Here is a 17,046-nt window from a genome sequence, read left to right on the forward strand (position 1 = left end):
AATACTGGATCACCTCACCTGCATCCTGAGAAAACTGTATGCAGGTCAAGAAGCAGCAGTTAGAACTGGACATGGAACAACAGGCTGGTTCCAAATTGGGAAAGGAGTACGTCAAGGCTGTATATTGTCACCCTGCTTATTTGACTTATATGTGGAGTACATCATGCGAAATGCTGGGATGGATAAAGGACAAGCTGGAATCAAGATTTTGGGGAGAAATATCAATAACCTCAGATATGCAGATGACACCACCCTTATGGCAGAAAGTGAAGAAGAACTAAAGAGCCTCTTGATAAGAGTGAAAGAGGACAGTGAAAAAGCTGGCTTAAAACTCAACATACATACAGATGGCTAACAAACACATGAAAAGATGCTCAACATCACTCATTATCAGAGAAATGCAAATCAAGACCACTATGAGGTACCATTTCACACCAGTCAGAATGGCTGCGATCCAAAAGTCTACAAATAATAAATGCTGGAGAGGGTGTGGAGGAAAGGGAACCCTCTTACACTGTTGGTGGGAATGCAAACTAGTACAGCCACTATGGAGAACAGTGTGGAGATTCCTTAAAAAACTGGAAATAGAACTGCCTTATGATCCAGCAATCCCACTGCTGGGCATACACACTGAGGAAACCAGAAGGGAAAGAGACACGTGTACCCCATTGTTCATCGCAGCACTGTTTATAATAGCCAGGACATGGAAGCAACCTAGATGTCCATCAGCAGATGAATGGATAAGAAAGCTGTGGTACATATACACAATGGAGTATTACTCAGCCATTAAAAAGAATTCATTTGAATCAGTTCTAATGAGGTGGATGAAACTGGAGCCTATCATACAGAGTGAAGTAAGCCAGAAGGAAAAACACCAATACAGTATACTAACGCATATATATGGAATTTAGAAAGATGATAACAATAACCCTTTGTACGAGACAGCAAAAGAGACACCGATGTATGGAACAGTCTTATGGACTCTGTGGGAGAGGGAGAGGGTGGGAAGATTTGGGAGAATGGCATTGAAACATGTAAAATATCATGTATGAAACGAGATGCCAGTCCAGGTTCAATGCACGATACTGGATGCTTGGGGCTAGTGCACTGGGACAACCCAGAGGGATGGTATGGGGAGGGAGGAGGGAGGAGGGTTCAGGATGGGGAGCACATGTATACCTGTGATGGATTCATTTTGATATTTGGCAAAACTAATACAATTATGTAAAGTTTAAAAATAAAATTAAAAAATAATGAAGATTATGGCATTTGGTCCCATCACTTCATGGCAAATAGATGGGGAAACAATGGAAACAGTGATAGACTTTATTTTTTTGAGCTCCAAAGTCACTGCAGATGGTGAGTACAGCCATGAAATTAAAAGACCCTTGCTCCTTGGGAGAAAAGCTATGACCAACCCTGACAGCATATTAAAAAGCAGAGACGTTATTTTGCTGACAAAGGTTCATCTAGTCAAGCTATGGTTTTTCCAGTAGTCATGTATGGACGTGAAAATTGGATGATAAAGAAAGCTGAGTGCCTAAGAATTGATGCTTTTGAACTGTGGTGTTGGAGAAGACTCTTGAGAGTCCCTTGGACTGCAAGATCCAACCAGTCCATGCTGAAGGAAATCAGTCCTGAAAATTAGTTGAAAGGACTGATGTTGAAGCTGAAACTCCAATACTTTGGCCATCTGATGGGAAGAACTAACTCATTGGAAAAGACCCTAATGCTGGCAAAGACTGAAGGCAGGAGGAGAAGGGGATGACAGAGAATGAGATGGTTGGATGACATCACTGACTCGATGGACATGAATTTGAGCAAGCTCCGGGTGTTGGTGATGGACAGGGAAGCCTGGTGTGCTGCTGTCCGTGAGGTCACAAAGAGTTGGATGTGACTGAGTGACTGAACTGTACTGAACTCTGCATATAAGTTAAATAAGCAAAATGGCAATATATAGCCTTGACGTGTGTGTGTGTGCGTGTGTGCATGTTCCATTTCTTTACTCATGTCTTGCTCTTTGTGACCCTATGGACTTATAGCCCACCAGACTTCTCTCTCCATAGGATTCTCCAAGCAAGAATATTGAAGTAGATTGCCACACCCTCCTCCAGGGGGTCTCCCTGACCCAGAATGAACTCGTGTCTGCCTCCATTTCCTGCATTGCAGGCGGATTCTTTACCCACAGAGTCAGTTGGGAAGCTCAGAGCCTTGACATACTTCTTACCCAGTTTTGAACCAGTTCGTTGTTCCATGTCAGGTTCTAACTGTTGCTTCTTGACTCACATACAGATTTCTCAGGAGATAGGCAAGGTGGTCTGGTACTCTCATCTCTTTAAAAATTTTCCACAGATTGTAATGATCCACGCAGTCAGAGGCTTTAGTGTAATCAATGAAGCAGAAGTAGATGTTTTTCTGGAATTCTCTTGCTTTTTCTGTGATCCAACCAATGTTGACAATTTGATCTCTGATTCCTCTGCTGCTTCAAAACCCATCTTGTACATCTGGTAAGTCTTGATTCATGCATTGCTGAAACCTAGCTTGAAGGATTTGGGGCATAACCTTGCCAGCATGTGAAATGAACACAATTGTATGGTAGTTTGAGCATTGCTTAGCATTGTCCTTCTTGGGGATTGAAATGAAAACTGACCTTTTCAGTCCTATGGTCAGTGCAGATTTTCCCAAATTTGTTGACATATTGAGTGTAGCACTTTAACAGCCTCATCTTCTAAGATTTGAAAAGAGCTCAGCTGGAATTCTGTCCCTCTACTCACTTTGTTCATAGTAATGCTTCGTAAAGCCCACTTGACTTCACACTCCAGGATGTCTGGCTCTAAGTAAGTGATCACGCGATTGTGGTTATCCAGGTCACTGAGACCTGTTTTGTACAGTTCTGTGTATTCTTGCTACCTCTTCTTAATATCTTCTACTTCTGTTAAGCCCTTACTGTTTCTGCCTTTTATCATGCCCATCCTTGCATGCAATATTCCCTTCGTATCTCCAATTTTCTTGAAGATACCTCTAGTCTTTGCGATTGTATTGTTTTCCTCTATTTCTTTGCACTGTTTATTTAAGAAGGCTTTCCTATCTCTCTTTGCTATTCTCTGAAGCTCTGCACTCAGATGGGTATGTCTTTCCCTTTCTACCTTGTCTTTCACTTCTTTTCTCAGCTATTTCTAAAGCCTTCTTAGACAACCACTTTGCCTTCTTTCATTCCTTTTTCTTTGGAATGGTTTTGGTTTCTGCTTCCTGTATAATGTTTCAAACTTTCGTCCATAGTTCTTCAAGGATTCTGCCACCCAGATATAATCCCTTGATCTCTTTGTCCCTTCTGCTGTATAATCATAAAGGATTTGATTTAGGTCAAATTTGATTTAGGATTTGATTTGATTGAGTAGCCTAGTGGTTTCTCCTACTTTCTTCATTGTAAGCCTGAATTTTGCAATAAGGAGCTCATGATCTAAGTTTAGCATTCTAGTTAGTCTAAATCATCTCAGCTCATTTCTGCTACTTTTTTGGGGCAGGAACCAATCACACTTCAGTTTTGTGAAATTCTTGTTTGAAATCTTTAAAAGACTTCCTGTCTGTTACCAAGTTAGAAACATGAGTGTTTTCATCTAACAAACAGTTATAGAGCATCTGCTGTGTGCCAGCTGCTTGGAATATTAAGGAGATTAGAACGTGAGCCCTGTCCCCAAGAGCTCCCAGTCTAATGGGGAAGCTAAACCTAGCCCAGCTTCGTGCTATGGAATGTGGTATGTATAGTTGTTTTCGATGAGAGAAAAAACTGAGAAAAATGCAAGCTGAGAGTGGTCACTGAAAAGTGAGGTCGCCCTTAAGGGTTCCAGAGAGTCATTACCTGAAAAAGTTGGAATGGGCCCTGGAACAGGCTTTCAAGGGATCTTCCAGGAGAGGGGTTCAACTGCTACGTCTTCCAAGAAATTGAGAAATGAGACCTAATGGGAAAGGCTGGGAAATCTGGCCAGTCTGCCCAAGTTGTGCTTCTGGTTAGGCTCTGGCACTAGGTACTTGAGAGGCAGGAAAAAGATAACACAGGGATCAGACAAATAACCAGAGAAAGGAGGTCACATGCCTGAGAGCAAGACAGTAAGTTCGCTTACTATTTGTACTAAAAGACTATTTTACTAATTTTAAATAAATCCTTTGAATAAGGAGACATTTTTACAAACATGGAACCTGTACCTAATATGTGAGATCCTCGGCTTTCTTAATTTGGAAACAAACATTGATGTATCCTCCAGCAATAATATTGTTATCTCTGATCTCAAGGCGAGCACAGCTGTCAGCCAGGAATAGTACACTGCGTCTGCCGACTCTTGTGACAGCAAGTGTCTATTGTAGGCTTTTCCCTTCCTCTCTCATTCCTCTTAACATCTCAGTCCAAAGTCACAGTTTAAGCATCTTGCCCGGTACATGTTCCAGTACCACCCCCACCATTTTCCAAGTGGATATAACATCATAAGAGCAGAGAAAAGGTATTACTGCCTTCTAGAAACCCTAATAGACCCAAGACCGTCAGACCAACAGGTACTAATCCTATGCAGTCCTTTGAAAGAGGATGGAATGGGATCTTGAAGGACATTTGAGTGACTAACTGAGGTGTTTTCACTAAGTAAAATTTACTTCTCCCTTTAGAAAATTTTTCACTTAAGACTAAACAAAGACAAACAGAAAGCCCACTGTGTGTAGGAATGTTGTCAGGTTTGTGTATGTTTTGGTATATGTAGATTTTTATAAGCATGTTAAATAAATTCACTGTTTGTTCCTTTATTACTTCTCATCTTGATTTTACCTTAGGAACAAACATTGCTGAAAAATATTTAGGAGAGCTATTTCTAAATAGTAAATAATTTATGTTGTCTCATTTGTAGTGATTCAATATGAGATACATTATTTCATCCATGACTCATCTTCTATAAATTGCCAAATGCATGTTGAGAGTTTTCATTTTCTTGATTTACAGAATTCCATTAAAGAACATAATGGGTAAAATAATCAAACTCATATCTTTTCCATAAAGAACCTGCAGGTACATATTATTTTCAAATTTGAAGACCTAATAGTATTTTGGGCCTGCTATGTTTCATGTTTTGACAAAATCCTGTAACTATGGGAACATTAAGGACTGGAATCAACTGTAAATTTATTGCCCGCTTGTGACAGTTTGTAAGAATGACTATTTCCTTTCAAAATCTTGTTTTGATGGCAACTTTTAAAAATTTTACCTCTCTCAACTGGCCAGTAATGACTTGGTCCTCGCTATAGATTTTTACAAGTTATAAACTGTGTGATGGACTCAGTATACTTCCTGGAATGTATAAAAAATCAACCCGAAAGGTTTCAAACAAAGCAAATGAAACATACCTGCTTTTTAATTGTTAAATATTTGAACATGTTTTTAATTAAACATGGCATATTTTCATTTATGGAACCAGAATCTTCTATATATGTATGGTGTTAGAATCTGCTTTGTTTATACGGTGTATCAAGATGTTTGAGTTCAATAAAAAGTGACTGATTTTTGCATTGGATACTAACCTAATTCAAGAGGAAACAGCTCCTGATTACTGTTTAAACAAAGCCATCTGCTTGCTACTTAATCAGTGTAGTGTGAACTTTGGCAAAGGGTGATCGTTTTGTACAGTTTTCTGGATGGATCTGACCAGTTATCAGCAGAATGTTCACTGCCATATTTGCCTACTGTTTTGAAAAGTTTCCCCTTCTTATTCCTTAGGCATATATTGTCAGTGATATCCTACAAACTGCATCTGTTTATCTTTAAATTCCAAATGCAGTGTCACTCAAATTCAGAAAGTGCACTTTGGGTCGAAAACATTACAGATGTGTAAAGGGCAGTTCTAAGGGTATATGAAAGTTTAAGGACATGTGGAAGATGTTACTGCAAGAACGAAAGAATTTGGATAGAGACAGAGCTGGAGGCCATTACAATTATAGCTCAGGAAAACCAGCAGATTTCACTAAGTGATCAATGAAAGCACATACTGTTCTGTGGTTAGCAACTTGGGCTTCATGCAGTCATTTCCACCTAACACTGATAAATGACTGCAGAAGATCACAACTTTACTTTTCACAGATGCCTGAGTGGTAAAGACAAGTTCCTTCAGTATCAGGAGGAAACTGATATTAACAGAAAGACCACATTCCTCTAAAAGGAGGGGCTATCAGGATCTCTCTGAGTGGGAGTTGAGACCCTATGTAGCTTAGGATGCCCCCAGAGAATTTCTCAATTGGCTGATAGTCATCTCTAGCCCAGGAGGTCCAAAATTGAACTCTGGATTTGCGGCCTGCATCCTGCTTCTTTGTGCCCATCCTATTTTGCTCTTCCTGCAGCCTTTTCCATCCTATTAAATGGATCTTATGAAACACCATTTTTCCAGTTGCTCATGTCAAAACCTTGGAGCCTTCACGGAATCTTCTTTTCCTTGCAAACTCCATTTTAAATCCATTAACTAGTCTTAATGATTCTACTTTGGAAAAATATTCAGAATTTGACCGGTTCTCACCACCCTCACCATTACCACCCTGTTGTATGAATGAAAGTGTGTGGCCAGTTGCATGGGCTGGGTCAGCTACTTGTCAGCCACTTGTCTCTTGGGCTTCAGTTTCTGTAACCTGTGAAATGTGGGTAGTCATTTTACCTCCAGCATAAATTCGTGGAAAAGATGAAATGAATGTAAAGGATTTAGCTCATGGTGAGTTGTTAAGATATGTCAGCTCTTACTGCTAGAGCATCTTCCAAGTATACAGCTTAGGCCAGTCTCTGTATAACCCCTGGCCAACTGCCTCAGAATCACTGGGGGTTTGTTTAAAATGCAGTTTCCTGGGTTTCAGCTTGGAAGTCCGAGAGGGTTCTGAGAGTTTTGAATTTTTATATGCTTTCCAGGTGATATTTTGCATATTAAAATTTTAGATTTACATGTTGGAGGAAGGAATAATGGGCCACAGTTAGAGGATGGTAATCCTGAGCCTCAGAGTCAGACAGGACTGAAGCAACTAAAGAGCAGCAGCAGCAGCAGTCCTGGGCCTGTGAAGAGTCAGGATGAGGGGACCCTGCTGCTTCTGGGGAATTAGGGGCGAGGCCTTTCCTTCTCAGCAGTATGTGTGGGTGTGTGTGTAATGTATGGCATGTGTATGTGTAAGATACATGGATTGGGATATGTGTGTGTGTGGCATATGTGAATATAGTATGTGGTGTTTATATATGTGGAGTTGTAGTGTGTAATATATGGTATATAGGTGTGTGTGTGTGTCTGGTATGTGGTGGTGTGTGTGTATGTATGTATGTATGTGTGGTGTGTGTGTGTGTTATGTGTGGTGCATGTGTGTGTGGTATGTGGTGGGCACTCCATGTGATAGGAATGAAAAGCAGGGTTTGAGAAATAAACTGGTCCTCTGGCGGCTGCTGATTTTAAAATGATCTGGTTCTGAGGCGAGAGTCAATTGCCAGGCCTAACTGTCTTCTTATCCTTGGCAGTGGGATGTTCTATGATGGGAACCACACCTATCTCATTGAGCCGGAAGAAAATGACACCTCCCAAGTAAGTGCTCCTTCTATTTGCCATGGCAAATGTAAACAATGCTGGGTGATTTCTTTACCCCTCTTTTTCTTCTCTTTTTTCTCTCTATTTTGCTTTCTTTTCATATTTCAGGGTCAAGAATATATGTATAAACACAGACATATTATATATATAAATGCATATATGTATACATATATTTTAAGTTAAATAGTGAATAAGGAAAAACCCTAGACTGTGAGAAAATACATTTATCTTGTTTAAGCCACCCAGACTAAGACCGCAGCACATTATGGTGGAGATAGTAATGAAGGCTTCAGAACACCTCAGAAGAAAAGTATTTTCAGCAGAGGGGAAATGTAAGAGGTAGTTTTTTTTTTTTTAAATCACTGGTTTTGCCTTGTTGCTGTTCAGTTGCTAAGTCGGGTCTGACCCTTTGGGGCCCCATGAACTGCAGCACACCAGGCTTCCCTGTCCTTTACTATCTCCTGGAGTTTGCTCAAATTATGAATACTGAAGACAGTGAAGGACAGGGAAGCCTGGTATGCTGCAGTCCATGGAGTTGCAAAAAGTTGGACAGCAATAACAAAGAAAACCACAGTGATCTTTTTTTTTTTTTTTTTAAATCTACCTTTTACTCTTCCCATCTGCTGGAAATACTTTCCTTCTGAGGTGTTCTGAAGCCTTCATTACTAACTCCACCGTGATGTGCTGTGGTCTGTCAGTCTAGTTGGCTTAAACAACATAAATTTATTTTCTCACAGTCTGGGGACTGAAAGTCCGATTTCATGGTGCCAGTGGGGTCAGTGTCTATTGAGGGCTCTCTCCTTGGGGTGCAGATAGTGTCCCGTGAGGTGTGGTGCCTCTTCTTCTTCTCATCAGGGCACCAGCCTTATCAGACTCGGACCTCACTCTTGTGATCTCTGATAACCTTTACCGCATCCCTCTAACTCTATCTCCAAATACAGTCACATTAGGAATTTATGACTTAAACATGAGTTTGGAAGGGACATAGACATTCAGTTCATGATGGATCAAATCCACAGATAATGTGATTTCCCACTCTTTTTCTTTTCTAGATTCCAGATTTTTCTCTATTGCCTATTTTCTTTAAGGCCCCATGCTGATAAAATTTAGAGAAATCCGAGTTTTCTCCGTTCTCTTCCTCAGTTTAGTTTAAACTTTCTCTAGAAAATGGTGCTATTACTAACTAAAGATAAACATGAGGCATTCCATCCTAGCTCTGTACACACAAAATATTCTTCCGTGTATCATGGAACACCAATCAAGCACTTAGAGAGGCAAATAATTTCAAGAAACGCTCGTTGTTCTGCCACTCATAAACAATCTGTATGGGAAACTGTCTGTTTTGTATTACTTTCCAAGTACCCGCTGAAAGCTGTCCTTGTCCCTTTGCTTGACAGTCTGATTTTTTAAAAAGTGATATCATGAAATTTGACTATTTATGATCTTCCTTTTTTAGTAATTGAAGGAAGCCAGATGAAATTATTTGAATGTTAATTAATTTTTCTTAGATGAAACATGGGTTTTTATCTGTTGAATTTTTATAGATGTTTGTCTGACACTTGAATTTTGAGGCAGGGTCTGCTGTGGGCATTCTGATTGTGCCAGTCACCTGCTTCCCAACAGGAAGACTGTTAGCTTTGCAGTCTGCCTAGCAAAGCTGTCAGGCTCTAACAGGAGGCAGGGCTTCATGGAAAGGAACCAGTCATAGAAAACATTAACCCCTTTCCCCAGATGTCTTACTTCCCCTTGGGGGAATAGGTGCATTCATTTCTTTGCCATTACCACAGGCTTCAGCTTCTCCATCCATGAAGGCATTTTACTTCTAATGGGCTATCACTGTGGTGCTGGGATAATATAGGAGTGAGTGGGAGGGATGTGCAAGGGCTCATTGCCTTCCCAAACTTGAGAGAATGTGTAGTCAAGCAATGATTCTTTTAAGGTTTCGCCTCCCCCGGCTGTGATCGCCTGAGCCTGGAGATTTCTGGGTGTATGTGCCTCATCTCTCGTTTGTGTTATTTCAGGAGGATTTCCATTTTCATTCGGTTTACAAATCCAGACTGTTTGAATTTCCCTTGGATGATCTTCCATCTGGTATGATTTTCATAGAGTGATTTTTAAAAAAAATACAGCTTTAATAATTCATTTTAATGTTTTATAACTAATTATATGTGGAATATCATCAGCCTACGACTGCTTGTAACAGTTTTAGAAAGTCAAGTGACATCAAGAGAGAGAAAAAAATGCAAACTGACCTCATATTTATAGTGGGTGAGTTTGGAAAGATATTGCTTGAACTCAACAAAGAAGAGCTTATTAAAGTTATAAGACTCAAAGTAAAGTATTCCTTTACTTTGTTAAAGAAAAAAATGGTCTGCATAGGTAGAATATATAAAATTGACTCTTGGTGAAGTACTCAGTTTGTACACATAGAGATGAGCTTGTAAATATTTTCCCATTTATTGCTTCCTCATTTCTTTTTGCCCCAGCATTTTAATACAGAGCCGTTGTAGATTAATATTTATTATTATGATGATGTGCTATTTGTGAAATTGATCTTTCCTTCCAATGTGTGTTTATGGGTCCATCTATTTATAGGTTTGATTTGAGAGTTGCATCCATGTCTTTTGGTGAGAAGGGCAGGGTATTCATGCTTCGGCTTTGTTAGAGGAGCAATGATTACGCAGAGTGCATTTGTCTCTGTCCACACTGGACTCATTTTCGTGTTCTCCTTCTAAAGATATGGTATAGCTGATGTGGAGATGCTTCCTCCCCTTCTTAGACAGCCCTGATTATGGCCATAGTATAGTCTAATTTTTAAACTTCTTTTAGTCTTTGTAACAACTCTGTGAGGTCAGTATTATTATTCCCATTTTATAGATGAACAAACAGAAGCTCAGCTAGTTTGTCTTTTCTAGGGTTCCACAGCTAGTAAGAGGCTGAGTGGGTGTTTGGATTATGGCACTACAAGACTGTGCCTTGGGAGACAGGCACCAGGGCAAATGGAAAACTTACTAGACTAAAGCAGAGTCTAAACTCCTGCTTAGGAAAATGACTTAAAGCCTGCATTGTCTCCTTATTAGAAAAAGAAGTAAGTGCTTTCAAATGTTCCTTCCTCTGAAATAAATTCGTAGCTCCTTGACTTTCTGCAGTTACGCTAAAGAGAAATAGAACTCACCCCTTCTCTCCTGCTGCCAAAGGGATAGAAGTTCCTAGTTTATAGAATTTGCTATTTGGAAAAATCTGAAAATGAACAATAGATACTTTTACTTCACATAGATGCTTTATACTGTTCTTTCGTTATCATATGAAACTTTTTACAATTCCTATTATGGTAAGAAAATAAATCATGATTAGCTGCTTGAGAACAAAGTTGCAATCCAATAGGCATTACTGGATGCAATAAACATTAATTAATATTTAAAGTAATAAGTAAAAGTTCCCCACTAAGGACTTTATTATAAAGCCATGATACAATCATAATTTTTTTTAAAAAAACTTCACTCAGAATTTCTTTACAACAGAAACTTTGGAGGTTACTCAGTAGTTTTCTGCTATGAAAAATGAGTTTTGGCCATATTCTTTGAAAAACCTCAGTTTGTTCCTGGTTATCTTTTAGTATCAGAAGTTGACAATATTCATTTTAAGAGTATTATTTGCCTCAAGCTCTTTAGACTTACTATGACAAATTGGAAGGAAACAAAAAACAGACAAATGTCAAAGCTGCAATTTTTTTGTTATATAAGCTCAAAACTAAGCTTTTTAAAATTTTATTTTAGGTTTAATAAAGTATCACTGGGTTGTGGGTTATATTATGTCTTTTTTGCTATGCATTATATATTTCCCAGAGATAGAATATGATCAGGTGTTCCCCAATCTTGTTTGATTATGGAATGTTTTATTTTATATGACACATCTCTCAAGGCTAGCTTTCCTAAGAACACATTTTAAGAAAAGATTTTTGTTTAAATATGACCACTTAGCACTCACTGTTTAAAAATTACTATGATGAAAAACCAATCAACCAACCAACAAAAGCAAACAAAACAGAAATAGACTCGTAAATATAGAGAACAAGGGGGTGGTAGCCAGAGCAGATGGGGGCCAGCCAAAAGAGGAAAAGGAGGTTGAGAGACACAAACTTCTAGTTATAAAGTAAAGAAGCCATGGGAAGGTAATGTAAAGCATAGGGAACATAGTCAATAATATTGTGATAACTTTGTACAGATGCAGATGATAACTGGGCTTCAGTGGTAACCATTTTGAAATGTATGTAAATACCAAATCACTATTTTGTACACCTGAAAATAGTATGATAGTGTATGTCAGTTATACTGCAATAGAAAATTACTATGATAAAATACACCAATTTTGTGTACTATTTGCCGAGTTCTGACACCCTTGTACTCCCCTGATGAAAAATAGACTGTTTCCATTACCCCAGTGATTTCCTTTGTGTCCCTTTTCTGTCAGTGTCTCCCACTTCTGCAGTCCCTTTTCTGACTTTTTTCACTGTAGATTAGTTTCACCTGTTCATACAAATGGACTCATTCATCATATTCAGCTTCTTTTCCTTATTAGCACAGGCCTGAGATCTATGTTGTCAAAGGCAGCAGTAATTCTTTATTTTGATTACTGAGTATGTCCTTATGTATGCATATAGCACAATGTTTCATCTCTTCTGTCGGTGGACATTTGGATTGCTTCTAGTTTGGGGCTATTATGAATATAACAACTATGAATATTCTTGTAAAAATCTTTTTTGGGGACACACATTTATATTTCTCTATCAAATACCTGTGAGTTTAACAACTGGGTCACAAGGTAGTATATCTTTAACTTTATAATATTGTTCTTAAGCTTCAGCATCTACCAGAATCACCTGGAGGGCTTGGTAAACACAGATTCATGGCCTCATCTTCAGGCTACTTTTTTCAGCCACTACATTGAGGCGTAATTGAAATACAAAAGGCTGTATATATTTAATGTATAGAACTTGATGAGTTTGGAGGTAAATATACATCCATGAAATCACCACAACCTATGTCATAAACATATTCATCCATTCCAAAAGTTGCCTCCTATGCTATTTATGGTGATGAGGATAAAAACTATCAACATAAAATCTAACCTCTTAGCAGATTTTTAGGTATATGATACAGTATTGTTAACTGTAGGCACTAAACTGTTCAGTAGCTCTCAAAGACTTATTCATCTTGGATAACTAAATCTTTGTCCGCTTTGACTAGTACCTCCTCGTATTGCCTCCTCCCAGCCTGACAGGCACCATTCTAATCACTGTTTCTCTGAGTTTGACTATTTTAGATTCCTCATGTAAATGGTGTTATGTAGTATTTGTCCTTCTTTGTCTGGCTTATTTCACTTAACAGAATGTCCTCTAAGTTCACCTGTGTTGTTGCAAATGGCAGGATTTTCTTTTATAAGACTGGTTAATATTCCATTGTGTGTATATACCATATATTCTTTATCCATTCATCCACTGATGGACATTTAGGTTGTTTCTGTATCTTGACTGCTGTCAATAATGTTGCAGTGAACATGGGCATGCAGACACTAATGTGAAATCCTGATTTAAATTCCTTAGGCTATATGCCTAGAAGTAGGATTGTTAAAATCATGTGGTATTTCTGTTCAGATATTTTGAGAAATAGTCATAATGCTTTTCCTAGTGGCTGCACAAATTTCTAGAGCTTTTGATTAAGTACGTCTTGGGTGGGTTGTGAGAATTTACTTTTCCAAGTTCTCAGGTAATGCTAATGCCTCTAGTCCAAGGAATACAATTTAAGAACTACTGTTGAATAAAGAATCTCTGAACCTTTTCCTGAAGTGGTCATACCATTGTATACTCTCAGCATTATACGAGAGTTCTAATTGCTCCACGTCTTCACCAGCCTTTCGTGTGTCATTCTTTAGTGAAGGCTAGTGGTGGAAGGGAAGGTCAAGTGGCTATTTGGATGATTTCCCATTAAAATATGATGGCATTTATAAAAGAAATATGAGAAAAATTTTGAGATAAATTAGAACTGGAATAATGCTTGAGATTTTTTTGAATTGTATTCCTTCGTGGTATGTTTATTTATATTAATATAAATGTAATTGCCTAGATTAATGTTCTATATTTTCATTAAGTGTGATATTTACATTATAAAATTAATAATAATTATGTATAGTTATATAATTTATAGATTATAATTATAATAATCATTGTTGATTAAAGTAAAGTTATATAATTTATACTAATTAGGGCTGGTAGAAGTTTGATTGCCCTTCATGAAAGAAACCTGGCAAATGCACTAAGTTAAATTTATTTTTGTTTCCTTTTAGAATTCCAACAAGTAAATATCACTCCACCAAAATTTATTTTGAAGCCAAGACCAAAAAGGAGTAAACGGCAGGTATGTATTCACAGGTATATGTCACAATATTTTAAAAACATTTGGCAACTGCCAGTCTATTTAATCTACATTAAGTCTGTAAGAGGTAAGAATTAGTTTCAGGCATTTGCCACAGTGTGGTAAACAGCACGGTGACACATTCATAGGTGCAGTGGAGTTAGGGCCATATTGTTTCATAGACTCAAAAAACACTCAAGATAGTGGCGATAATATGGACACTCGTCATACAGATGGATTATGGGGCCGCTTCTGTGGCCTCTCAGGCTGTTTCTACCATAGGCCTCCTTCCTCGCCTGAGTATATACCAACCACATCATGAAGTTTGCTTGGATGGTACAAGCCCTTATGTTTATCCCCTTAAGAATACCCTCTTAAGAATGACTCTATCAAGTTTTAAAGCTGCAAAATGCTATTGTCACACTTGAACTACTCTGGAGTCTAGGATATAAAATCAGAATGTCTGCTTTATGAATGTTCAATGCATATTGAACTTAATAATAGTAGCAGTATATTGTTTACTGTACAATGCTTTAAACCACATGAAGTGGGTACTATTATTATCCCTTCACAGGAAAAATAATAGATGTCTCTGAAATGTGCACATGACTTGCCCAGAATCATAGATCTGGTAAATGGTTTATACAAAATAAAAACTCTGGTCATCAGAATTAAGATATCATCACAGTTGTGGTGGTAATTGGTGTAGGTGTGTGTATGACATAAAAACCAGATGAGAGAAATAAGTGTCTAGTAAGACAAAGCAGTTGAAGGGACCAGGTATTTTCTTTTTAATATATGTTTAGTAAGTATGAAGTAAAATGTGTTTATAGACAGATTTCTAACATGAATAATAATTGCTAAATATTTTGAGTACTCACCATGAGCAATTGTATTAACGTATTTAATCCTCATAACAATTTTTTGAGGAAGGCATTATCATTATCCCTATTTTAAAGACATTGAAACATAAGAGACTTAAGAAACTAGCCCATGGTTACACTGGGTTACCTGGCAATGGAGCCGGGATTCTGACCTAGAAGTCTTGTCCCTGAGACACACAGTTGAATATTACTTGGCCTTAATAAAGAAGGAAATCTTGCCATTTGCAACAACATGGATGGACCTGGAGGGCATTAAGCTGAGTGAAATAAGCCAGGCAGAGACAGACAAATATGGCATGGTATCACTTACATGTGGAATCTAAACACAAAACAAACAAACAAAAACACGTAGAAACAGAGTAGAAACATGGTTGCCAGGGGCTAGGCAGTGGGGGAAAAGGGAGAGATTAGTAAAAGGGTACAGACTTTCAGTTCTAAGATGGATCACATCTGAGGACCTAATGTGTAACATAAGTTTCCCACAGCCAAGTTACCAGGGCTTATTTATGTGCTGTTTCCTTTATTATATTGCAGCTTCGTCGATATCCTCGTAATGTAGAGGAGGAAACCAAATATATTGAACTGATGATTGTGAATGATCATCTCATGGTAAGGTTTGCTGAATTTCGTGTTGTTTGAACTTGCCCATGCCTAGCATAAAACTGGTGGGTGCAGAAATATGTTTAGAAGAAAGAAGCCTATAAAGTTGTAACCTGGAAAAGGTATTTGTATAATCAAACATTTCTGTTACCCAGCAACAACCTGTAAACAGGAAAACACTCTTAGGTAAATCAATTCACAGTATTTTGTGAAGTTCCAAAAATATTTCTGTGATTCATAATGTTAATTCCTTGGATTTGCTTAGTTAATGTAGGGGCTAATATCTTCTCTTACTAAAATGGCAAGGTTAAAAAAAAAAGGGAAACTTCCATTTTATAATTGAAAAAGTGAAGCAGCAATAATATGACACTTTAATTTGCAATGTTAGCTTTATCCTAATAAAAGCATTTTTTTCTGTTTTTCTTTTGTTGTGCAATAAACCATTTGGAAAGGCTTATAGACTTATTTACAAAACAGAAACAGACTTACAGACTTAGAAAAAAAATTCATGGTTAAGATGGAAAGAGGGATAGCTTGGGAGTTTGGGATTGACCTGTGCACACTGCTGTATTTAAAATATATAACCAACAAGGACCCTGTGTAGCACAGGGAACTCAATATTTTATAATAACCTAAATGAGAAAAGAATTTGAAATATAATAGATACATGTATATGTATAACTGAATCACTTTGTTGTATACCTGAAACTAATACATTGTTAATCAAAATATTCTCCAATATAGAATAAAAAAAGAAAAGCTTATATAGCCAAGCTGTGAAGATTTTTAGGATAAAAATCTAGCCAAACTTTTTATTGAGTCAGTTTTTTTTTAAATGCCCAGTTTACAGGCATGTTTTATATTTAATTCATGGGCGTATTATAATCAGCCTGGTTACATTCATTGCACAACAGTGAATTATAATTGTTTCATGTAACTAGAGTTTTAAACTAAATATATTCAGTGATGCACTTTGTTGAATTTTACTTAATTTCAGGTACATATACATTTTAATTTACTTTGAATTATTTGGGAGAAAATGTGTCATTTATTTAAATATGATTAAGCTAATAGAGATTTTAATTAATTATTAATAATAATTATTATTAATGAGTGCTTCTTCCTTGTTTATGGTAGGACTGAGTTTTGTATTTCTACCAATTTAATTTTGTGACTGTTATTTTTCCTGAGATTTTTACAGAATAAGCTGTAAAAACACATATTTTGGACATTTCAGGATATCATAAATTCAAATGTCTGTAAGCATCTATAGGCAGATAGTTCAAAGTGAGCCAGATATAAAACAATAGGAAAGGGTCAGGTCTATGGCAAAAGAGAAGTCACATGGTCTGTCTATGTAATAGGAGTGACTGCTTCTCAGCCCTTGCCAGTTATTACTGTGTGTGGATACTAATTTTAAATGAAGCCAGAAACCAGATTTTACATGATATGTCTTGAGTTTTAAAACAGCCTTGAGGTCAAACCAAAGATATATGTTGTTCACATCAAGCCGTAAGTCACCTCCTTGTGACCATTAGAGGCTTCTTCTCTTTACTGAGTAACCCTTGT

General features: G+C 37.6%; 1 protein-coding gene across 10 annotated transcripts in view; it reads left to right on the plus strand.

Moving 5' to 3' along the window:
* Positions 1–17,046, plus strand: part of ADAM22 (ADAM metallopeptidase domain 22) — a 238,318-nt gene that overhangs the window by 149,010 nt on the left and 72,262 nt on the right. For all 10 annotated transcript variants that reach the window (XM_061414358.1, XM_061414361.1, XM_061414360.1 and 7 more), the window contains exons 6-9: positions 7,517–7,580; positions 9,605–9,674; positions 13,926–13,996; positions 15,412–15,486. In XM_061414358.1, the coding sequence (XP_061270342.1) occupies positions 7,517–7,580; positions 9,605–9,674; positions 13,926–13,996; positions 15,412–15,486 (280 nt within the window). The remainder of the gene's footprint in view (positions 1–7,516; positions 7,581–9,604; positions 9,675–13,925; positions 13,997–15,411; positions 15,487–17,046) is intronic.

Source organism: Bos javanicus, chromosome 4, assembly GCF_032452875.1.
Source record: "Bos javanicus breed banteng chromosome 4, ARS-OSU_banteng_1.0, whole genome shotgun sequence".
In the NCBI taxonomy this organism is placed as follows: Eukaryota; Metazoa; Chordata; class Mammalia; order Artiodactyla; family Bovidae; genus Bos; species Bos javanicus.